Source organism: Mesoplodon densirostris, chromosome 4 (assembly GCF_025265405.1).
Source record: "Mesoplodon densirostris isolate mMesDen1 chromosome 4, mMesDen1 primary haplotype, whole genome shotgun sequence".
NCBI lineage: Eukaryota > Metazoa > Chordata > Mammalia > Artiodactyla > Ziphiidae > Mesoplodon > Mesoplodon densirostris.
In genome coordinates this window covers 11649155-11670260 of record NC_082664.1, presented here as the reverse complement: position 1 = coordinate 11670260, position 21106 = coordinate 11649155, and the positions used below count along the sequence as shown (strand labels likewise).

The window sequence follows — 21106 nt, the reverse complement described above, 5'->3', positions numbered from 1 at the left end:
AAAGGCAAACAGGCCAAGGAAAAGCTTGGACAAAGGCTCAGGGCCAAAGAATGGGGGCGTGAGACCGTGGGCCGCAACCAGTTCCGTCACACAGAGGAAGGGAGCAGAGACACGAGGCTGGAGAGACTGGCCAGGGCCAGATCCCAGGTGCCTCCCCGCCACACTCAGCAGACTGCTCCTGGCTTCCCCGCACGTGGCTCTGTGATATCACGGAAGCTGTGTTCTCTTGGAAGCCGGCAATCTCTTCCCTGCCCTCCTCCCCGCGAGGCTAAGACGGGACAGCAGCTGTGCGGTAGAGCTAAGGAGCTGTCAGGATTCTTCTGTGGAGAAAAACGGGGACACACGGTGGGGACCCAGGCAGAAAGGACTTTACAGTGATCTGCGAAGCTCACCAGCCTCTCGCTCTATCCACACCGTGCAGCGGAGTGAGACGCACCCCGCGTGCATCCTGCAGCCAGAGGACTATGACGGTGTCCCCCGTATCCTGGCTAAAAACTCAAGAAAAAGCACTGGTTCTGACCATTGTTTTTAATTGAGGAAATCAAGTTAACCATACAAGAAGCCTGTAAACACTGGAATGCAGAAATATATAAGCTGCTACATAGAATTCTTACTGTGAAACAACACAGATCTGCATGAGGTCTCTCCTGCTATGGGAGGTGGTATGCAAGAGGGAGATTTTTGTAACTGGGGCTGACAGTGGCGTGAAGCCAAAGGCGGGAAGGTTTTCCATACAACCAGAGAACAGAGACACAATGTGCAGGCCCCAGCAGGCTCTGACCTGGGGGGCGGTTAGTCTGCACTTGTGCTTGGCTGTGGCTGTTCCTGCCGCTGCTCTTTCGGCTGCTTCTTTTTCTTCTTCTTCTGTTTGGAGAGGCAGCTCAGCGCGGACTCACCATTTCTTGGGGCGGACACGAGCTCGGGCAGCTTGCCAGACTGAGTGGGATACTTGGTTTTCAGACCATCTTTAAACAGCGGTTGGGAGAGTAAATGGCGCAGCTCCTTCTTCAGGACTTTCGTCTGCTTTTGTCGCCGACGCTCTTCTTGCTGGTCAACTTTTCCTCCTTGAAACACAATTCAAAACAGATCATGTTTACTATGGCTTGTAGGAGCACTCTGCGTCCCCTGATGGATAATACTTGTGATGAGAAGTGTTCTGGGACCCTTGGGGAGGATGGGGAGGAACGCGCTCTGCAGAAACTACTGTTGGCTGACTTCCAACACAGTTTAGAGAACCGCTCAGGGCCCCTCTGTCCTTTACCCCTCCAAAAAATCCTCTAAGACAGGAATTATCTTTAGTTTACAGTTGAGGAAATCCAGGTCACTTGCCCAAGGTCACAGAGCTAGCTGCCAAGTTGAGATTAGTACCCCAGTCTCCTGACCTGAAGATCACTTTTCTTCCTATGACCCACCCACTGGTTGCCTGGAATTTGGTGACTGGATGGCTACAAACCCCTCAGGAGACAGTGAAAGCCACCTATGCAGCCCAGCTCCCCTGCATCTCCCCGCCAGCGTTGTAACTGCACCTGCAGAGGCGGACACGGCCAGAGGGCTCCACGCCAGCCTGGCCTCAGGAAGGGAAGCCAGGGCCTCACATCACAGCCCTAGCCCCAAGCCTGAGCTACCAGGAGGACCACTGACTGTCATCGAGCCTAGTGATTTGGTTCCTGGCTTCCATGCTGAGCAGGGAGCAGTTAAGCCTGCCTCTGAATTTGTTGGCTTTGGCACCGAGATGCCAACACCTCAGCTGAGCTGCCCACTTGTGCGGTGGAAAGAGCACTGGACCTAATTCTGGTGTTAGTTCTAGATGTGGTTTTACCACTTCTTAGAGTCAGGAGCTTTCCCAGAGCGAGGACCACACAGATTCATCCCTGAACCCTTAGTCTCTGGCCTCGGTTCGGAGCACGGACTCCGTCAACACCTGGTGCGGGAGCTGCTTCCCTGCACAAATCGCTTCTGTGAGCCTCCAGTTCCCAAATGTAATAACGATTCCTGCTCTGTTTACATCATGAGACCGGAGAAGATCAAATGAGATGATGACAGAAGTAATCTGTCAGCTTGGAAGACAGGTGACAATAAATAACTTAAAATGTACCCAATACTTTCTATTTGCCAGGTACTGTTATAAGCACTTTCTACTCATTAACTCAAGCCATCTTTGCAACCCCATGAGGTGGGTAGGTACTGTACGACCTGCGTTTTACAAATGAGGACAGCCTAGGTACAACAGAGAGGTTAAGTAACTTGGCCCGGTCACACAGCTCGTTAAGGGCCGGGGCAGTGGCCACACACATGCAGCCTGGCCCCAGAGCCTGCCCTGACGTCACTGTACTCCACTGCCTCTCCACCCGAGGGGTGGAGCTATAGGCTCCAGACAAACGATGACAGAAGCAGACAGAGGCTGAGGGCTTTAGGCTCGCCTGTCACAAAGAAGGGAAAGGCGTCTTGCCGATTTTGACAGGACCCATGGTGGTGGGGAGGTTCCCACAGACAGAAGCTGAAGGGAAAAACGAAAGATCAAAGCTGAATGAGCCCTTCCTCGAGTCCACCTTGCCCCTTACCCATATACATTTCTTCTTCCAGCTCAATCTCAAGGGCAGCCGCTGCCTGCTCAATCCAAGAGTTGTGCAGACAAGCCTGGAAGTTGCGATACTCAGCTTTTTCAACCTGTCGAGCTAAACGGATTCGCTCCTAGGGGAAAGGAACAGAAAGTATTCATGTGACAGAGGATTGAGGGCTCTGGGAAGAAAAGTCTCATTTAAGTTGTGTTTTTAAAAAAGCTCTTGAGATCAGTGTTCAGTGAGATGCACCTCAGCTCCCATCAAAATGCATTTGCTTTGGTTCCTGATTAAAGCACAGAGGGCAACTGCTACTTGTGAGCGTGTACACGCGAACCACAAGAGCCGGCTTTCCAAACCCGCTCGAACAGCCCCTCTTCTTGGCAGCCCACCTCGGTCAGACTCCCGACCTTCACGTGTCAAAGGGAACCGTTTCCCTAGACACCGCAGCCGGCTTCCATAGCTGAGCTGAGACCTGGAGACACCCCGAGAGCCCTCAGTTAGGGTCCCGCTGTCACTCACAGGGACAACACATAACTGCCATCCCCCTCTTCCACACTGTCCTCTGCCAACAACACTTCAGTTCTCCTTCTCCTGGGTTCTGGGTTCAGACCGCAGCAACAGCATACACCAGGATAATGGGAAAGATCTTGTGATGTGGGGGAAAAGAGCCACGGGAAGCCGGGGTGGCTCCTAATCCTCTCTGCACGCTCCACTGCTCCATCTCACCTCCCACCGTATTTCCCCACACAGCTAACAGTCCTTCTGAGCCACAGGAGCCAGCAGAGCTTGAACCACTCCTTGTTTTTTGCTCCCCCAATTCCTGGAACTCCATCCCTTCTTCACCCCTTCACATCTCTGCCTGCAGGAGGCTTGGAGGAAACTAAACCTCCTACCAATGTGACCACATACCCACCAGTCCACAGTGCTCCATTTGTACCTGAACTTCAGCCTGGACTCAACCTGCCTCACGAGCCAGTGGATTTCTATGGAAGAGAACCCACCCTGTTTTGGTGCCTGACACGCTGCAGCCCATAATAAGCAGCACCCACTCAGGCAATGTTTATTGAGTTAAAAATAAACCCCCGAAGGTAGGAATTACAGGCATCTGCTTCAGGGATGTGACAAACCTTTAGTTTCTGCCTCAGCACGACACACTGACCTCACTTCCCTACAACCCTCCATCCAAAGGCATGTCCAGACAGCCATGCTCACTGCCCCTGCCATGGGGGAGGGGTGATGGTGGAGGTTTCAGGGGTGGAGGGAAGGAAGGGTTCATGAAGAGAACTCCTCCCACTCTGGCCACTCACCCTATCCTCCCATCTGCCAGACACGGTGCCCCCCACCCATTTCTTTTTTTTTTTTTTTTTTTACAAATCTCCCTGCTTAGCTATTGGCAGAACTACTAATTCGTTTCCAAGGGTGGTCCTGCAAGAATCTCACAGCAAAGTGAGGGAGCAGCCCAATCCCTCCCCTCATTAGCACTGGGCTTCGAACTTTTCTTTTTACCTTGACTGCATCCATATACTTTGCCTGCACAGGGAACAGCGGGATGTCCTCATCTTTCTTAAGGGTTTTGTAGATCTTCTTAAAGTTGATCACGTCCTCAGGCCCAACCAGCATCAAGCTGAGGCCTTCACTGGTGGCACGAGCAGTTCGACCGCTTCGGTGGACATAAATCTCCGAGGTACGAGGGACCTGCCAAAGGAGGAACTGGGAGGTCATTGTGACTGTCACCAAGCACTGCTCTTCCCCTCAAGGCCAACAACCCAAGGCTGGACTCTCCTCCCTCTCAGCCAGGCAGCTAGAAACCTCTCCAGCACTGTGGACAGATCCAGCCCTTCTCCCTAAGTCCCACATCCAAACTGTCCCCAGGTTTAGCCCATTCACTGTGCAGGCTCTGCCCTCCCATGGCCCCTGCCCTGGTTCAGGTCCTCAAGACCATTCAACTGGACAATGGCAGTCACTTCTTATTTGGTCTCCAGTCCTGCCACCGCCCCCGTGACCCAACCCAAAGCTGCCAGTGTCATCTTCCAGAGCCAAAGCTCTGACCATCATAACCCCTCTACCTAAAGAAACTCTAATGGTCCTTCATTAACTCTGCATGGATGATGGATGATGGTAATCAACGTGCCAGGCAATTCTAAGCCCTCTGCGTGTATTACTACCCCATTTATCCCTCAACAACAACAACAGGAAATAGATGCTTTCATGATGATCCATGTTATAGACCGGGAAACTGAAACACACCGATGTGAAGCAGTTTCCCCTAAGTTACCCAACTAAATGGTGGAGCCGGGATTCGAAATGAAGCAGTCCAGCTCCAAAGACCATGCTAACGCCCGGGCTATGCTGCCTCTACTCCAATAAAAACTGGATATGTTATCCACGGATAATGTGGCATGGGAGCTGACAATCCCTCCCTTCCCACACCCATGGCACACACCACTAATCAAGAACAGTCTCCTCCACTGAGCCCCGAGAAGGCTCAGCATCTTTTCCAACGCAGTGCCCCAAGCACGGTGATCAGTGGTTCATAATGTGCTGGAAATGCTGCCATTCTTCACTTTCCTCTTCTGTCATACAACCCCTTCTTCTCCCTCCCTGTCCGCTGCCCCCTTCCACATGTTTGCTCCTTCTCCTGCTTCCTTCTCTACCTCTACATGCCCAAATCCTCTGCATCCGTAAATGCCAAGCATCTTTTAGAAAGCACTTTCCAACCTCCTAACCTCCCCAACTAGCAGTTATCTCTCTCTCCGATTTTATTTTGCAACTTTCTAATATCTTCTGCCTTAAGTTACGGGTATGGTCATCTCACGTTCTCTGGTGGATGTGATACTTCTTCCGGGCTAGAACGGTATTTTGTTCTCATCTGGATATTTCCGAGACTGACCCAGACTCTTTCCCCAAAAGAGGAAGAATAAAGATTTGCTAAACTGAATTGACACCCTCAAAGATGGTTAAAAGCATGAAGGATTTAAAGGGGAAACAATCATGCCAGAACAGCTCCCATTTGTTGAAGACTTACACTCGCTAGGCGATCCGTCAGCATTAGCTCAATTTAATCCTGTGACAACCCTATGGCGTAGGTAGCATTATTACTCCCACTTTACAAACGATGACATTGAAACCAGAGATACTAAGTAACGTGCCGAGAGCTAACCCGCTCAGCAGCCGCCAGGAAGGATTCAAACGCTGGAAGCGTGCTTCCGGAGCCCACATGCCTAACCGCCACACTACGCTAATCTTTACTAGGTACCCGTGCTGATAGTCACGTCAGTATCAACAGCAGCTCACATTTAGGAAGCGCCACCTGTGGCTTTTGAAACGCCTCACGCCAAATAACTTATTTCACCTTAATAAGAACTTAGGAAGTCGATACCATAACAACTGCCATTTAACAAATGAAAAAACTGAGGCACAAAGAGACTAAATCACTTGCTCAAGGTTACACAGCTGGGATTTAAGCCTGGGCAGGACTTAATGACCACATTCCTTTATTTCTCTACAAGCAGGGTAATCATGTTACACACTAAACTTATTATGCCCATTTCATGGAAGAAACTACGACTCTAACCTGCCAATAGTAAGTAGTCTGCCCAAGTCAAAAAGAAAGGGGCTATCTGATATTTGACATCCGACAGTGTCAAGAGGTGTTGGAGAATAAGTCTCAGCACGGTGTTCTGGAAGTGGCAGCAGCCAGGTGGTCACCAGATGCTCGTGGTATTCTCTGTTGCACGAGGCCTTGGGACCAACAATTCCTCCTCCCTCCCCTTCCTCCCTCCCTCAACGCTTGCTTTAAAAATTCCCCACTCAGTGTTGGGAGATGCCTACAAATTCCCTGATGTCCCTACCTGGTAATGGATGACATGCTGGACTTTAGGAATATCCAGGCCCCGAGCTGCCACATCTGTCGCCAGGAGAACACAACTGTGGTGGAGAGAGAAAGCTCATTAATTACAACTAACGGCTATCATTAATCAAATTCTGACCACCCGCTGAGTACCCTAAACACGACCATCCTTAGAAACACTCTATGAGACAATACTATTACACATCTCCCTCTGACAGATAAAGAAGCTGAGGCTCAGAGACAGTAACTTCCCAAGGTATATATATGGCTATTCAGTTGTGGAGCCAGGATGCAAACGTGGGTTTCACTGGCCGCAATCGACAAGCCACACTCTGCAATAATAAAGCCTACCTCAAGTGCATTAAATGGGGCCGTACTCTAGGTCGTGACCTCATCTCCTATCACCCTCCCACTTCATTCCCTCCAGTCACACAGGCGTCCTTGCTCTCCTCGCTCTTCTCAAACACACCAGACCTGCTCTTATCTCCCAGCCTGTGCACTTAGTGCACCTTAGGCCATAAAGGTCTTCCTCCGATATTCACATTTCCTTACTTTCTTCCACTCTCTGCTCAAATCTCACCTTATGAGAAAAGCCTCCCAGACCACACACCCACAGTCTGCACAACTCCCCATACAACTTTACCTCTTAGCACTTAGCACCACGTGACGAACTGTATACTAACTTTTCAGTTTATTACCTCCCTCCCCTGGGATGTAAACTCCATGAGAGCAGGGACTCTGCACTACTCACTATTGTATTACCAGCCCCTAGAACAGTGCCAGGTTCACAGCAAGCACTCAATAATATGTACTGGGTGATGTTTCTTAATGTATGTGTAGTTTGAGGGGAGTCAAAAGCACCTGAGGTATGTCTTAAAAACTAAAGATTTTAGGCCCTTCAGGGTCCCCACTTCCCGCATCTCTGAGATAGGGCTGCGGAATATGATGCAAACTAAAGTTTGTAAAATATTAAACCAGCGTTCTAAGTCAAGGTCAGCAAACTTCTTCTGTAAAGGGCCAGAGAGTAAACTATTTTTGGCTTCGTGGGTGATGTCTGTTGAAACTACTCAACTCTGCCATTATAGCACAAAAACAGCTATAGACGATACATAAATAGGCCTCGCTGTGTTCCGATAAAACTTTACTTATAAAAACAGGCAACAAGCCAGATCTGGCCCATGGGCTATAGTTTGCCAACTCCTGATCCAATGAACCACTAACTCTACTTACTAACATTCAGAGGGAAGTGAACCACTTGTTCTTGAAACTAATCTGTAACCGGTAACCGGACAAAACAATGTGGGCAGAAGCCAATTTAAAGTCCAGCTTCCCAGGCCCTCATTTTGACAATCTGCACCGTGCTGCCTGCCTGACCATCAGGCCCAAGAGCAGATGGACATGACAGCGTGAGCTCCGCAGTCTGACAGGCTGGTCTGAGGCCCAGCTCTACCACTTCCAAGCCGAGAAACCTTGGGCAAGCTTATGTGCTTTTCTAAACCTTACTTTTTTAATCTATAAAATAAGAACAATGACAAGTGGTCAGTATTAAAGCTAACATTTAGCAAGCTCATACCATGTGCCAAGCACTGCTCCGAACACTTCAAATGCATAAAGTCACTTACTCCTCAGAGCAACCCTCTGCCATAACTTCTATTATTATACTGATTATGAGAAAACTGAAACACGAAGAAGTAATCTGACCAGCTAGAAGTGACACAGCCAGGAGGATGTGGTCTCAAGCGGTCCGCTTCCAGTCTGTGCTCTTAACCATGACTCTATTCTTCTTCTCAAGGATGTGAGAAGTGAATGAATATAATAATGTATCTAAAATGCAAGCACAATACTTAATCTACCGTTAAGTGTTCAATAATAATAGACATTATTGTCACCATTACTCATTATCACAGACGTTTCTGTTAGGCATTACCAGCAACCAAATGTCCTAGGTGACAGTGAACCTGCCTCACGCTGTGCAGACAAAAGGCTGCCTTCTACCGATAAGGATCCCATGAAAGAAGGTAGCTTCCCACCATCCTGGCGACCTAGACCCAACGGCTAATCTGTGGACAGGCCTGACTTACTCCTGCAGATGGGCAAACTGCTCCAGGTTTCTGAGCCTCTGCTTCTGGTGCATGCAGGCGTGCAGGGTCAGCGGCATGACATCCAGGGCTTTGAGGAGCCCCGAGAGGCGTTTGATGCAGGAGATACTGTTGGCAAACACTAAGGTGCGGCCTGGGTACTGCATCAGGAAGTAGTACAGGTATAAGTCTTTCTCATCAGTCTCACAATGGATCTTGGTCTCTGTCAGTGTCTCTACCGTGGCCTCCTTTCTTGTAAGGTCGATGACCTTGGGCTTGCCCCTCATGCCAATCTTCTGCATGAGGAGGTCAAGTTTGGCAGATTTGTCGATTTTCTTAGCGTGCTTCTTGTGAAGGATTCGAACAGGAGCTTGATGTACCAGGGTCAGCGTGGCCGAAAAAACAAGTGTCTGTCTCTTTGGGTTGTACTGGGCATCACCGAGCACCTCTAGCAGCTGTGAGAGCTCAGCAAAGTGGCCTTTCTCAACCATGCGGTCAGCCTCATCGATCACCAGGCACCTACAGATCCAGACAGACCCACATCACCTGGTTAGCAGCAGGTAAGAGGAGTCCCCCACGGCATATACTCTACGGCACCCCCTGCCCACTCAGGGCCCTCAGCTAATCCCCCGCACACATGCTCGGCTTTCTAAAGGCCCAAGTCTGGCTAGTGCCACACCATGGCACTTTGTAACAGGGAGAAGGCATTGCACACTGTGCCACGTCACCTCAGGTCCACTTCAGAACAGGGGCTGGGGGAAAGGGGGAGGTACTGTTTCTCACCTGAGCTGCCGGAGGTTGCTCAAATGAGGGTGCTTTTCTTTAACTAGCTCCCACAGCCGGCCTGGAGTGGCAACCACAATCTCAGGCTGACGGTTCAGCATCCTCTGCTGTTTCTGTGTGGACATTCCACCAACCAAAATAGCAGTTTTAATGCCTATGGTACACAAAACATAAGGGACACTGTTATTCAGACTGATTGCTTATTTCTTCCAACGCTGACACAGGTGCCCCCAGATTAGTAAAGGCTGCCAGTCACCAGCACAGCTCCCTTCTCCAGGGGCGTGCTAACATCTGGCCTGCCCTGTTGATGCCACTGCTAGAGGGCTTACCAGGTCTTCTAGGATCTAGGCCCTGACTATTTCCCCAACCTCATTTTTTTCTACTCTTTCCCCTCCAACCACACCAGTAGGGCTGGATTTGAACCCAGGCATGGTGACATCCAAAGCTCTGGACAAAATGAGCAGTGGTGCACCACGGTGCTGGGAAAGATGTAACTCGTAGCGGTGACACACCTCCCCTAGGCGTTCCTGCTCATGCCCCTCAATTAAAATTAAACTGAATCTCCTCTGATGGCTAGTGTTCTCTTCTCCTCTCTAGTGGAGGACTTCGCATGGTAGCCAGTATGGAACACAAAGGGTCATGCAAGCAAAGCGCTTAGTGAAGTGCCTTGTAATACACAGTCAGAGCTTGATAAGTAACTGATCCTTTTACTATAAAATTGAAACCCCGACTCTGCAGCCTCTCCCAAAGAATTCCCTGAAAAAGTTAAGTTCTAATGCCCAAAGGCAAGAGTCAACAAACTTTTCCAACAGTAAACATTTGTGGCCCTGTGGGCTAAATGGTCTGGGTACAATTACTACCTCTATTCCACTCTGCATTGGTGATGCAAAAGTGACCACAGACATATGTAAATAAGAGGGTGTGGCAGCACTTTATTTACAAAAAACCCCCCACAAAAAACCAAACAGTGGTTTGCCAAACGCTGCCCCAAGTATCTACTGTATCCAGTAAGTTAACTAATTTCCTATGCAGCTAGAACAGCATTAGCTAGGTGTTATCCTTGGGAGAATAAAGAATGTGTCACGCAAACAGTTTTCTGCCGGGCTTCATGCTCTGGCTGAAGAGAAAGGTTCCCTCTAGAGGACGGGCACAGCTGATTCACCTCTGCCACCCCAGCTACTGGAATCCTTTCAGGCAACATTTATTAAACGGAATTGAACCTCACTTGTGAACTTGGCCACAGCGTCAATGTGTTGTTTGACTTGAACGGCTAGCTCTCGAGTGGGAGTCAGAACCAGTCCAAGCAGAGGACGCCTTGGATGTGCAATTTTGCCGCCCAATTCTTGTTGTGACTTTCTAGTCTGCTCTTCATCAAGCTTCTCCTCCTTGCCTTCATCCTGTTTGGGAACGGGCGTCGCCCTGATCAGGGAAGAAGGTCCTTCACCGGCATCATCAGCGTCATCACCACAGGAGGGCAGCGCCCGGTTTGAGGTTGTAGCTCCAATCTGGGCTCTTGCCTGGCTGGGTGCTGCTCTAGCCTTCGCTCCAGCCTCACTGGGCAGTGCTTCACCCTCAATTCCAATCTCAACGGGCAAAGCTCCAGACTCAGTTCCAGCCCTGCCTGGTGATCCTGTCTCAACTCCAGCCTCATTACTGGTCTCCCCAAGTGGTGCTCCTGTGTTACTTAGAGCTGGGATAGGCTTCTTCTTCACCTGCCACTGCAGCACTGCATGAATCATTGGAATGGCAAAGGCAAGCGTTTTCCCACTTCCTTAGAAGCAGAACAAAAAACAAACAAAAACAGTGTGAATCAACAGACGTACATACTTTTGCCTGAGATTCTATCCTTTACACGGAATAAGGGACCCTGAAATAGCCAAGTGCCACCCTGACCAATCCAAAGCTCCTTCTACCCTACACAGCTATGGTACCCCTACAGCACTGCAACCAGAGGGCACCTGTAATTAGGAGTCTGAGGAAAAGTCTGACAGACTGGCATTGCGGGCTGAGGTCACCAATAAACTACAGACAAATGTCCAAACAATGAAACCCTAAAGAGATGGCCAAGTTTTGTGCGTTTGTGTGTGTGTGTGTGTGTGTGTGTGTGTGTGTGTGTTGCTGTTGTAAAGGAACACAAAATTGAAGGGTAAGGAATGAAAATCTGTATAATACTTTCCCAAAACCTTTCTCTAGTGGGGAAGGAGGGAGTAAAAGAAAATTTTCTTAGTTTTCGAGGAAACTTTAAAACTTTTGTCTATGCTTGAACATTTGCAAACTAGCCTTTGAATGTATATGGAGCCCAAGTAGTCACACCATCTGTGTGGACAAAAACAAACAAACAAAACAAACCACTTCAAGCTGAGAATTTAAAGTGGTTCCAAAATTAAAATGCCCCAAGCAGAAGCAAATAAGTGATGTCTGTATAAAGAAACTTTTATCACAGACCTCAAAGAACTCTCACAGATAATTTTCAGAGGAAAATGAGCATATCTCAGGAATGAGGTACTATAAGCAAGAACTATAACAAAAAAAAAAAAAAAGAAAGAAAAGAAAGCAAAAACAAACTCATAAAACTTCAGAGAAGAAAAACAGCACTTTTCATCAGAAACAACAAATGCTACAAAACAGTGCAATGACATCTTTATCTGAAGACCTGGGGGAAAAAATCTGACAATCTCTAACTCTACACTTAGCAAAAATCTCTTTCAAAACGAAATGCAAAATAAAGACTTTTGTAGGGATACAAAAGCTGAAAGAATTTATCATCAGCAGACCTGGTATTCAAGAAATATTAAAGGAAGTCCTTCATGTAGAAGGAAAGATGATATTGGCTGAAAATCTGGATCAACACGAAGGAATGAAGAGCACCAGAAACGGTGACATGGATGAATATAAAAAGTCTTTTTCTTATTAAAACTTCTTTAAAAAATAACTGACTATTTAAAGCAAAAATAATGAAAATGTGTTTGGGGATTTCTAACACATATAAAGTATAAAACAAAAAGCACAAAGCAAAGAAAAAATGGAAATATACTCTTGTAACGTTCTTGTACTATATATAAAGTAGTATATTATCACTTGAAGGTAGAGTATGGTATACTGAAGACATCATCTGTGAACCCAAAAGCAACCTCCAAAAGGACATAACAAAGAGTTATAGCTAATAAGACTATAAAAAAGATAAAATGGTATCACAAATATTCAATCCAAAAGAAGGTAGAAGAGGAACAAAGGAATAAAGAATAGCTGGGAGAAATAGAAAACAAATAGGAAAACAGATTAAAACCCAACCATTATCAATGATCACATGAAATGTAAATGATCTCAACACAATTAAAAGACAAGATAAGATAGTTGGATTAAACAGCAAGACCCAATTATATGCTGCCTATAAAAAACTCACTTTGAATATAAAGATATAAATAGGACAAAAGTACAAGTATGGAAAAAGACACACCATGCTAACATTAATCAAAATAAAGCTGGAAAAGCTACATTAATAACCCGACAAAGGAGATTTTAGAACACAGAATACTTCAGGGAAAAAGAGGGCCATTTCTTAACGAAAAAAGTGAACTCATTTAGAGGATACAATAGTCCTAAACATTTATGCATCTAATAACAGGGTTTCAACATTCACAAAACAAAAGCTAACTGAACTGCAAGTAGAAAACTATCACTCAAGAAAAAATAAAAATATTTCTAATATGGTAAAGTAATTAAGTTCATAATTAAAAACCATCCTATACAGAAAAGTGCAAGCACAGATGAATTCTACCAAATACTTAAGGAAGAAAAATGCCAATTCTATACACACTCTTTCAGAAAATTGAAGGGAATACTTCAACTCACTCTGAGGCCTGCATTACTCTGATTCCAAAACCAGTCAAAGACATTAGAAGAAGACAAAACTACAAACCAATATCCCATTAACAGAAATTCAAAAAGCATCAACAAAATTTTAGCAAATCAAATCCAACAATGTACAGATAATACACTGAGACTAAGTTCAGTTTATCACCATTATCAACAAACTGAAAATGAAAAAAACATATATCTCAATATAAGCAGAAAAGGCGTTAAAAAAAATACAGTAACCATTCCTGATAAAAATCTTTCTGCAAACTAGAAACAGAAGAGAAGTTTCTCAACCTGATAGAGGACAAACAGGAAAAAACCTACTGCTAACATCACACTTAATGATGAAACACTGAATATCTTTCCCCAAAGATCAGGAACGAAGCAATGATGCCCACTATACCACTTCAATTCCAATTGGACTGGAGTTTTAGCCAGTGCAATAAATAAGACAAAAATAAACAAAAGGCATCCAGATTGGATGAATAATCATCTTTGAAGAAAATCCTATGTAATCTTCAAGAAGCTAGTTGATGGTACCAAGTTGCAGGATACAAGATCAATATACAAATATGCAGATTTCTATTTATTAGCATCAGAAATAGGAAATCTGAAATTACCATTTACAAAAGCATCGAAAATATGAAATATTTAAGGATAAATCTAATACATGTGCATACATTGAAAACTACAAAGCCCTGCTAAGAAAAACTGAAGACCTAAAAAAAATGGAGGGCTATACCACATTCATGGACTGGAAGATTCTATATTGTCCAGATGTCACGTCCTCAGTTGGCTCTATAACCAAGGCAATCCCAATCCGAATACCAGCTGACTTTTTTGTTGAAATTGAAAAACTGACTCTAAAATTCACCTTGAAACGCCAAGGGCCTACAATAGCCAAAATAAGTTTTGAAAAGAACAAAATTGGAGGACTTATACTACCTGATTTTAAGACTTATTCTAAAACTACTGTATCCAACATAGTGAGGTATTGGGAAAACAGTAAAAATAGACAAATAGATCAATGGAAAAGAAAAGACTCCAGAAATAGACCCACACCTATATGGTCACTGATTCTCAAAAAAGATGCAAAGGCAATTCAGTGGAGAAAGCAGTTTTTCAGCAAACAGTGCTGGAATAATTAGATAGCCACGTGCAAAACAAAACAAAACAAAACCTTTGATCTGTATGTCTCCCCATAAAAGTTAACACAGGAAGGATCAGACTGAAACACAGAACCTAAAACTAGTAACATTTCTAGAAGAAAATACAGGAGAAAATCTTTGTGATCTTGTGTTAGGCAAAGGATTCTTAGGTAAGCACATCTGTAAAAGAAAACGTGATCATTTAAACTTCATCAAAATAAATAACTCCTGCTCTTTGAAAGACACTGTAAAGAGAATGAAGAAATAAGCCACAGACTGGGAGAAAAAAAATGCACATCACATATATGATAAAGGAGGTGTATCTAGAATATATTGTGAATTCAATAATAGGAAAACCACAACCCAATTAAAACATGGGCAAAAGAACTAAACAGACACCACCAAAGAAGATAATATGGATACAATTAGGCACTCGAAAAGACGCTGCTCAAGGAGTCTCTAGGGAAATACCAATGAAAGCCACAAGGAAATATCACTAAAATTTTTAAAGTCTAAATCAAATTAAAGACTGACCACACCAAGTACTGGCAAGGACATGGACCAATCTGAACTCTCATAACCTGGTGATTATGTAAAATGGTACAATCACTTTGGAAAACTCCTAAAAAGTTACATTTACCGTAAGACCTAGCCATTCCACACCTAGGTATTTACCCAACAGAAATCAAAGCATATACCATACAAAGACTTTTACAGCAATATTTATGATAGTTTTACTTGTAAGTGCCAAAAACTAGAAAGAACAGAACTATCCATCAATAGATAGATAAACAAACTGCACTCTATCCATACAGTGGAATACTACTCATCAATAAAAAGAAATGAACCACTGGTATTTGCAATAACATGGCTGAATCTCAAAGTATGCTGAGTTAAAGAGCAGACACTCTCCCTCCCCAAAATACATACTGTATGATTCCATTTTAAAATTCTGGAAAGTGCAAACTAATTTACAGCGATAGAAAGACTATCAGAGGTTACCTGGGGATGAACAAGGAGGGGAGCCTAGGGAAGGAGGGATTATTTTTTTTTTTTTTTTTTTTTTTGCGGTACGCGGGCCTCTCACTGTTGTGGCCTCTCCCGTTGCGGAGCACAGGCTCCGGACGCGCAGGCTCAGCGGCCATGGCTCACGGGCCCAGCTGCTCTGCGGCATGTGGGATCTTCCCAGACCGGGGCACGAACCCGCGTCCCCTGCATTGGCAGGCGGACTCTCAACCACTGCGCCACCAGGGAAGCCCGAAGGAGGGATTATTAAGGGGCCCCAACACCTTTTGGGGGTGATGGATATATTCATTATCTGCATTGGCAGCAGTTTGCCCACAGCCCCGAAAGTCTTTGAGACTTGGACCTGTGGATTCACAGCATTCCCTAGCAACAGCCTGATAGGAGCTGTGGTATACATCCAAATGTCAATCTCTAGCCAAAGTGGCTCACATCTGTCCTCTGCCTTCCAGAAACAGACTTCCAGGCCTCTCTGCACATACCAAAGTAGTGTAGCAGAATGCTTAAGAGCACATAGACCTAGCCTAGAACTATTCAAGCACTACCACTTTTCAGTGGGGCAGTTTTAGGGACACTGTCTACCCTCTGTGAGGCCGAGTTTCCTCTTCAGTAAGATGGCAATAATAACGGAACCTACCTCAGGGTGGTTTTGAGAAACTGAGTTCATGCATGTAACGCAGGGCGTGACATATTTTAAATGTTAAATAAATGTTCTAAGCTATCACTGTTACCTCCATCCCCCTTTCCTGGGGTTTCCTCCCTCTTCCATCTTTATAACTCTTCTACAGGACCTCACCTCAAGTTTCCTGACCACTCTTCCAGAAATCCAAGGCACAAAGTGTCTAGATCAGGGGTCCCCAACCCCCAGGCCACAGACCCGTAGCTGTCTGTGGCCTGTTAGGAACCAGGCCGCACAGCGGGAGGTGAGCGGCCAGCGAGTTAGCGAAGCTTCATCTGTATTTACAGCCGCTCCCCATCGCGCAAATTACTCCCTGAGCTCGGCCTCCTGTCAGCATTATGGTGAACTGCATGATTATTTCATTATATATTACAATGTAACTAACAATAATAGAAATAAAGTGCACAATAAGTGTAATGCACTTGAATCATCCTGAAACCACCACCCACCCCCTTCTGTGGAAAAAACTGTCTTCCAGAAAACCAGTCCCTGGTGCCAAAAAGGTTGGGGACCGCTGGTCTACATGGTCTAGCTCTGAAATGGAGCAGGACTCTATCGTCCTTCCCGACCATCTCCTCAGCCTGCATTCTGTCTGTGGAAAAACTTCAGCCAAAGAATAAGTTTAATCAGAGAAGTGACAAAATGCAGAAGCAAAGGAAAGCAGTCCAACAAGACTAAATAATAATAGTTTAGTCAATAAGCATAGCTAAGGACCTTTAGTTCCTTCTCAAGGGCTATAGATAATATTCGGAGCCACATCCTGTGAGCTGTCTTATAGATACCCTCTGTGTATCTACAGATAAAACGCCCACCAGGTGGAAAAAGTTAACTACATGATGACCGGACTGTAGCCATGACATAAGCTGCCATTCTGAGAACTGGCCTCAAGAAAATGGAAACACACCGATCCTGGAACTGAAGATTAATTGTACTTAAAACAATGAAGACGATGCTGGTCAGACCACCAATGACAAATTTCAAGGTGACTGTCAACAGCTGACTGTGCTGTTTCTGCATGCGGCCCCCTCCCCTCCATCTATAAAAGCTCTTGCCCACTGGTTGGGGGGGTGGGGGGTCGGCCTTCAGACAGGAGCACCCCCTGCCCCGCCACGCCCCGCCTCCGCTGCCGGCATCCAAAATAAAGCAAACTTTCCTTTCACCAACCTGGCCTCTTTATTGGCTTTTGAGCGGTGAGCAGCTGGACCCCACTTTTGGTTACAGTTCTGTGCCATACAATATAGTAGCTACTAGCCACATACAGCTCTCAAGCTCTTAAAATGTGGTTACTCTAAACTGAGACGGGCGGCAAGTTGAAAATACACATCAGAGTCTGAAAACAGTATAAAAATAAGAATATAAAATATCTCAATAATTTTACATTCATTGCGTACTGAAATATGTTATGTAATTGGTTAAATATACTATTAAAATTAATTTTCACTTTTTAAAAACCTTTTTTAATATGGCTCCTAGGAAATTTTAAGTTACATATGTGGCTCACATTACGTATATATTTCTATTGGTTACTGCTGGTCAAGTTAGACTAATAGCTCCAGGCTTGTATTGCTCCTTCCCCCATCAGTAGTTTAGTCTCCCCAGGGTGAGTCTACCTGTCATTGCTTCACAAAGTCTCAGGTGGCCCAAGGAATGAGGGATCTTTAAGCAATGATTAGTCCCAATAGTCACCTCCTGCCCAAATCTGCCTACAAAATCCACCCAATGGTTATCACAGACTCAAATCCTTCCAATGCCAATAAACCCACCAACTCCCAACGCAGCCCTTTTTATCTTTGGACAACTCTTGTGAATGAGACACTGCTTCCTTATACTAATGAAGATCTACCTCTCCAGAGGGCTGATCTTAGCCCTACTTTACCTCTGAGCCATTCAGAAAAGGCTCAGGACTTGGAAAAAAACTACCATTCGCAGATCACTTACAACGTACTGTGTAAATTTTAGTTTACTATTGTTTTTTGTTACTAGTTTACTATTGTGTAAATGTATAAATTTAGTTGGCACTTACATTTAACCCACGTAGCAAAAGAAGGACGTACTGCAGTTGTGTATCTCCATTTTATAACAGGGTCTGCAGGGCTCAGAGAAATAGTGACCTGCCTAGGGCACCAATCAGGACGTGGCCTATTTCAGCCCAGAGCTAGCCGACTTCTAAAAACCTTCACTCAACAGTGCTTTTGTGGTCATGCTCCCAACATCCCCGTCTCCCAGCCAACCAGCCTCTTAGCAGCCACAAGCTCAATCCAGAAGCAATCTTGCCCTGGCCGCCAGATAAGCATGCCCTTACCTGTCTCAGCAGCCCCAAGGATGTCCAGTTTGTCACGAATGGCAGGTGCCAAGGTCAGAGCTTGGACTGGTGTCGGGGCAGAGAAGCCTAGAAAGCTGAGCGCTCGGAGAACTGGCTTGGGTACAAACAGATCCTTCCAAGCTGATACATCTGCCTTGTGATCATGCATTTCAGGCATCCAGGTCTTTGCTTTTTTGGGCACCTTTGGAGTAGTACCCTGAGAAGGCTCTGAGGTTTTTTTCCCTTTCTTGTTCTTCTTTTTTGGAACCGTCTGGGCCAGGCTTTCTGATGCCATCTCCCCTACCTCTGGATCAGGACAAACTGTGTCATCTCCCTGGGGCCCTGGATCAGTAGCTTTGCCCTGAAACACTTTCTGGGCACCGGTTCCTTCAGTTTCCACATCTTTACTCTTCTTCAACTTCATCTTTTTCTTTGAGGAGGTAGACTCTCCTTCCTCCTCTCCTTCTGAAACGGCTTGTGCCTTTCTCTTCTTGGGCTCCTCCTTTGAGAAGAGACTGGAGGAACTCTCCGCAGAGGAGACCAACTGATAATCCGTCAGTTCCTCAAAGCACACCAAGTCATCCATCTGTCCGTCTGCAAACATATTTGGGTCAATCTTCACCTGCTTCCATTTTCCCACAACTTTGATGCCCTTCCTCTGAATTCTGCCATAGTTTGGTGGCTTTGGCCTCGATTTTTTCTCTTTCAACTTCATGGCTGCTGAAAAGCAGAGAAATGTTCCATTAGATTGGCAACTGAGAAGCACGGGGTTCTGAGGCAACAAATACTTTCTAAGCAGCCTATAGAGTATCAGGCCCTGCAAAGAAGTGGACACAAAGATGGCTCTAACACTGATGCTGCCAGCCAGAGAAGATCGAAGAAGGAAAGAAATGTACCCACATAGCGGGCAGCTTGGCCTGCAACACAGGGGACACAGGAGGTATAGCAAAGACATATGACTAGATCTGGTCTGGATTCCAGAACCAAGATCAAAGAAGGAAAGAAATGTACCCACATAGTGGGCAGCTTGGCCTGCATCAGAGGGGACACAGGAGGTGTAGCAAAGACATATGACTAGATATGGTTTGGATTCCAGATCCAAGATCAAAGAAGGAAAGGAATGTACCCACATAGCGGGCAGCTTGGCCTGCAACAGAGGGGACACAGGAGGTGTAGCAAAGACATATGACTAGATCTGGTCTGGATTCCAGAACCAAGATCAAAGAAGGAAAGAAATGTACCCACATAGTGGGCAGCTTGGCCTGCATCAGAGGGGACACAGGGGGTGTAGCAAAGACATATGGCTAGATATGGTTTGGATTCCAGATCCAAGATCAAAGAAGGAAAGGAATGTACCCACATAGCGGGCAGCTTGGCCTGCAACAGAGGGGACACAGGAGGTGTAACAAAGACATATGACTAGATCTGGTCTGGATTCCAGAACCAAGATCAAAGAAGGAAAGAAATGTACCCACATAGTGGGCAGCTTGGCCTGCATCAGAGGGGACACAGGGGGTGTAGCAAAGACATATGGCTAGATATGGTTTGGATTCCAGATCCAAGATCAAAGAAGGCAAGAAATGTACCCGCATAGTGCTCAGCTTGGCCTGCAACAGAGGGGACACAGGAGGTGTAACAAAGACATATGACTAGATCTGGTTTGGATTCCAGATCCAACACCGACTGCTCGCGTGCCCTTGGCAGGTCCTGCTTAATCCTCTCTGCACCTCAGTGTTCTCATATTTTCAAAAGGGGGGAGGGGTTTACTAGCTAAGTCCCAAAATGTTCTCTGCAATAAATAACATTATGTAAAGCATGGAGGATGAAGCCTGCCACACCCGAGCCATTTTGAAGGCTGAATAAGAATCTGCGGGGGGTCGCTGGAGGGTGGGTGAGGAGGACAGCTTTATTAAGAGTGCACAGAGCTTTCTTCCTTCTCAAGCCTTGCCCCAAGAGGGCAGGTGCCTTGGCCACCACTCTGGCCTTTGCCAACTGGCTTAAAACCCAACCAGCTTTTTCATTACCTTTTCAGTGATTTAAAAACAAGTGATCTATGCACAAGCCGTCAGACTGGAACTCGAGCCACGTTCTCCCTTTTCAGACAGGCCGAGAAAACTAGATCCTGTGGGAAGACAAAGGGAAACCTTGGTTGAAATCTGGACCCGTCACTGGCCCGCTCTGAGTCTGGGGTGTACGTGTCAATCACTGTGAGCCTCAGATCCTCGTCTGGCAAATGGGGATGATGAGGGTCTGTGTCTCCTTGGAACATCACGCCAAGACAAAAAGGTGACGCACGTCCAGAACCGCTCAGCATGGCGCCCCGACGGCAAAGCAAGCCAGAGCGCAACGAAGGTTCACCCCCAGCATCGCCTACGCCGCATTCACAAGCAACCCGGATCAACGACGGGGGGAAGGAAGGAGGCACATGGGGGCGAGGACGCGGACTGCGACCCGCAGAGCAAGCGGGAGGGGTCCCTCCTCCTGGCGCCCGGCCAGGCGCCCGGCGCTGGCGCCTCGCGTCAGGCACCAACCGGCTCACGAAGCAGAGAAACCGAGGGGCTCCCGGCGCAGGGTCGGCCAGGCCGCTTGAAGAGGCCGGCGGCCGCCCTCTCTGGTCCCGAGAACACAACGGCCTGGAGAGTCCGCGCTGGGAGGCTGCCTCCAGCTCCTCTCGGGTGCCGGCTCCGGCCCCGGCCCCGCTCCGGCTCCGGCCTCGGTACTCACTGTGTAAGGACGCCGACAAACCGCCTCAAACACCGCTTCACCAGCCCTCCTCGGCAGCGTCCACCGCAGTTCCGGGGAGGGGCTTGCGCTCACGCACGCG

The 21106-nt window shown here is 46.6% G+C and overlaps 1 protein-coding gene across 5 annotated transcripts; it reads right to left on the bottom strand.

Moving 5' to 3' along the window:
- Positions 1-510: 510 nt before the first annotated feature.
- Positions 511-21080, bottom strand: DDX24 (DEAD-box helicase 24). Of its 5 annotated transcripts, none has more exons than XM_060095692.1 (10): positions 21007-21080; positions 20307-20404; positions 18283-19002; positions 10498-11043; positions 9273-9426; positions 8493-9008; positions 6413-6488; positions 4068-4256; positions 2562-2691; positions 511-1064 (listed from the first exon to the last, which is right to left on the bottom strand). In XM_060095692.1, exons 3-10 carry the CDS (start codon positions 18995-18997, stop codon positions 793-795), a joined length of 2598 nt encoding a protein of 865 aa, XP_059951675.1. In that variant the 5' UTR covers positions 18998-19002; positions 20307-20404; positions 21007-21080; the 3' UTR covers positions 511-792. The 5 variants fall into 5 exon arrangements, with proteins under 5 accessions (XP_059951675.1, XP_059951674.1, XP_059951676.1 ...); XM_060095691.1 differs by lacking the exon at positions 21007-21080 and adding an exon at positions 20814-21000; XM_060095693.1 differs by lacking the exon at positions 21007-21080 and adding an exon at positions 20814-21000 and having other exon boundaries at positions 18283-18999.
- Positions 21081-21106: the final 26 nt, after the last annotated feature.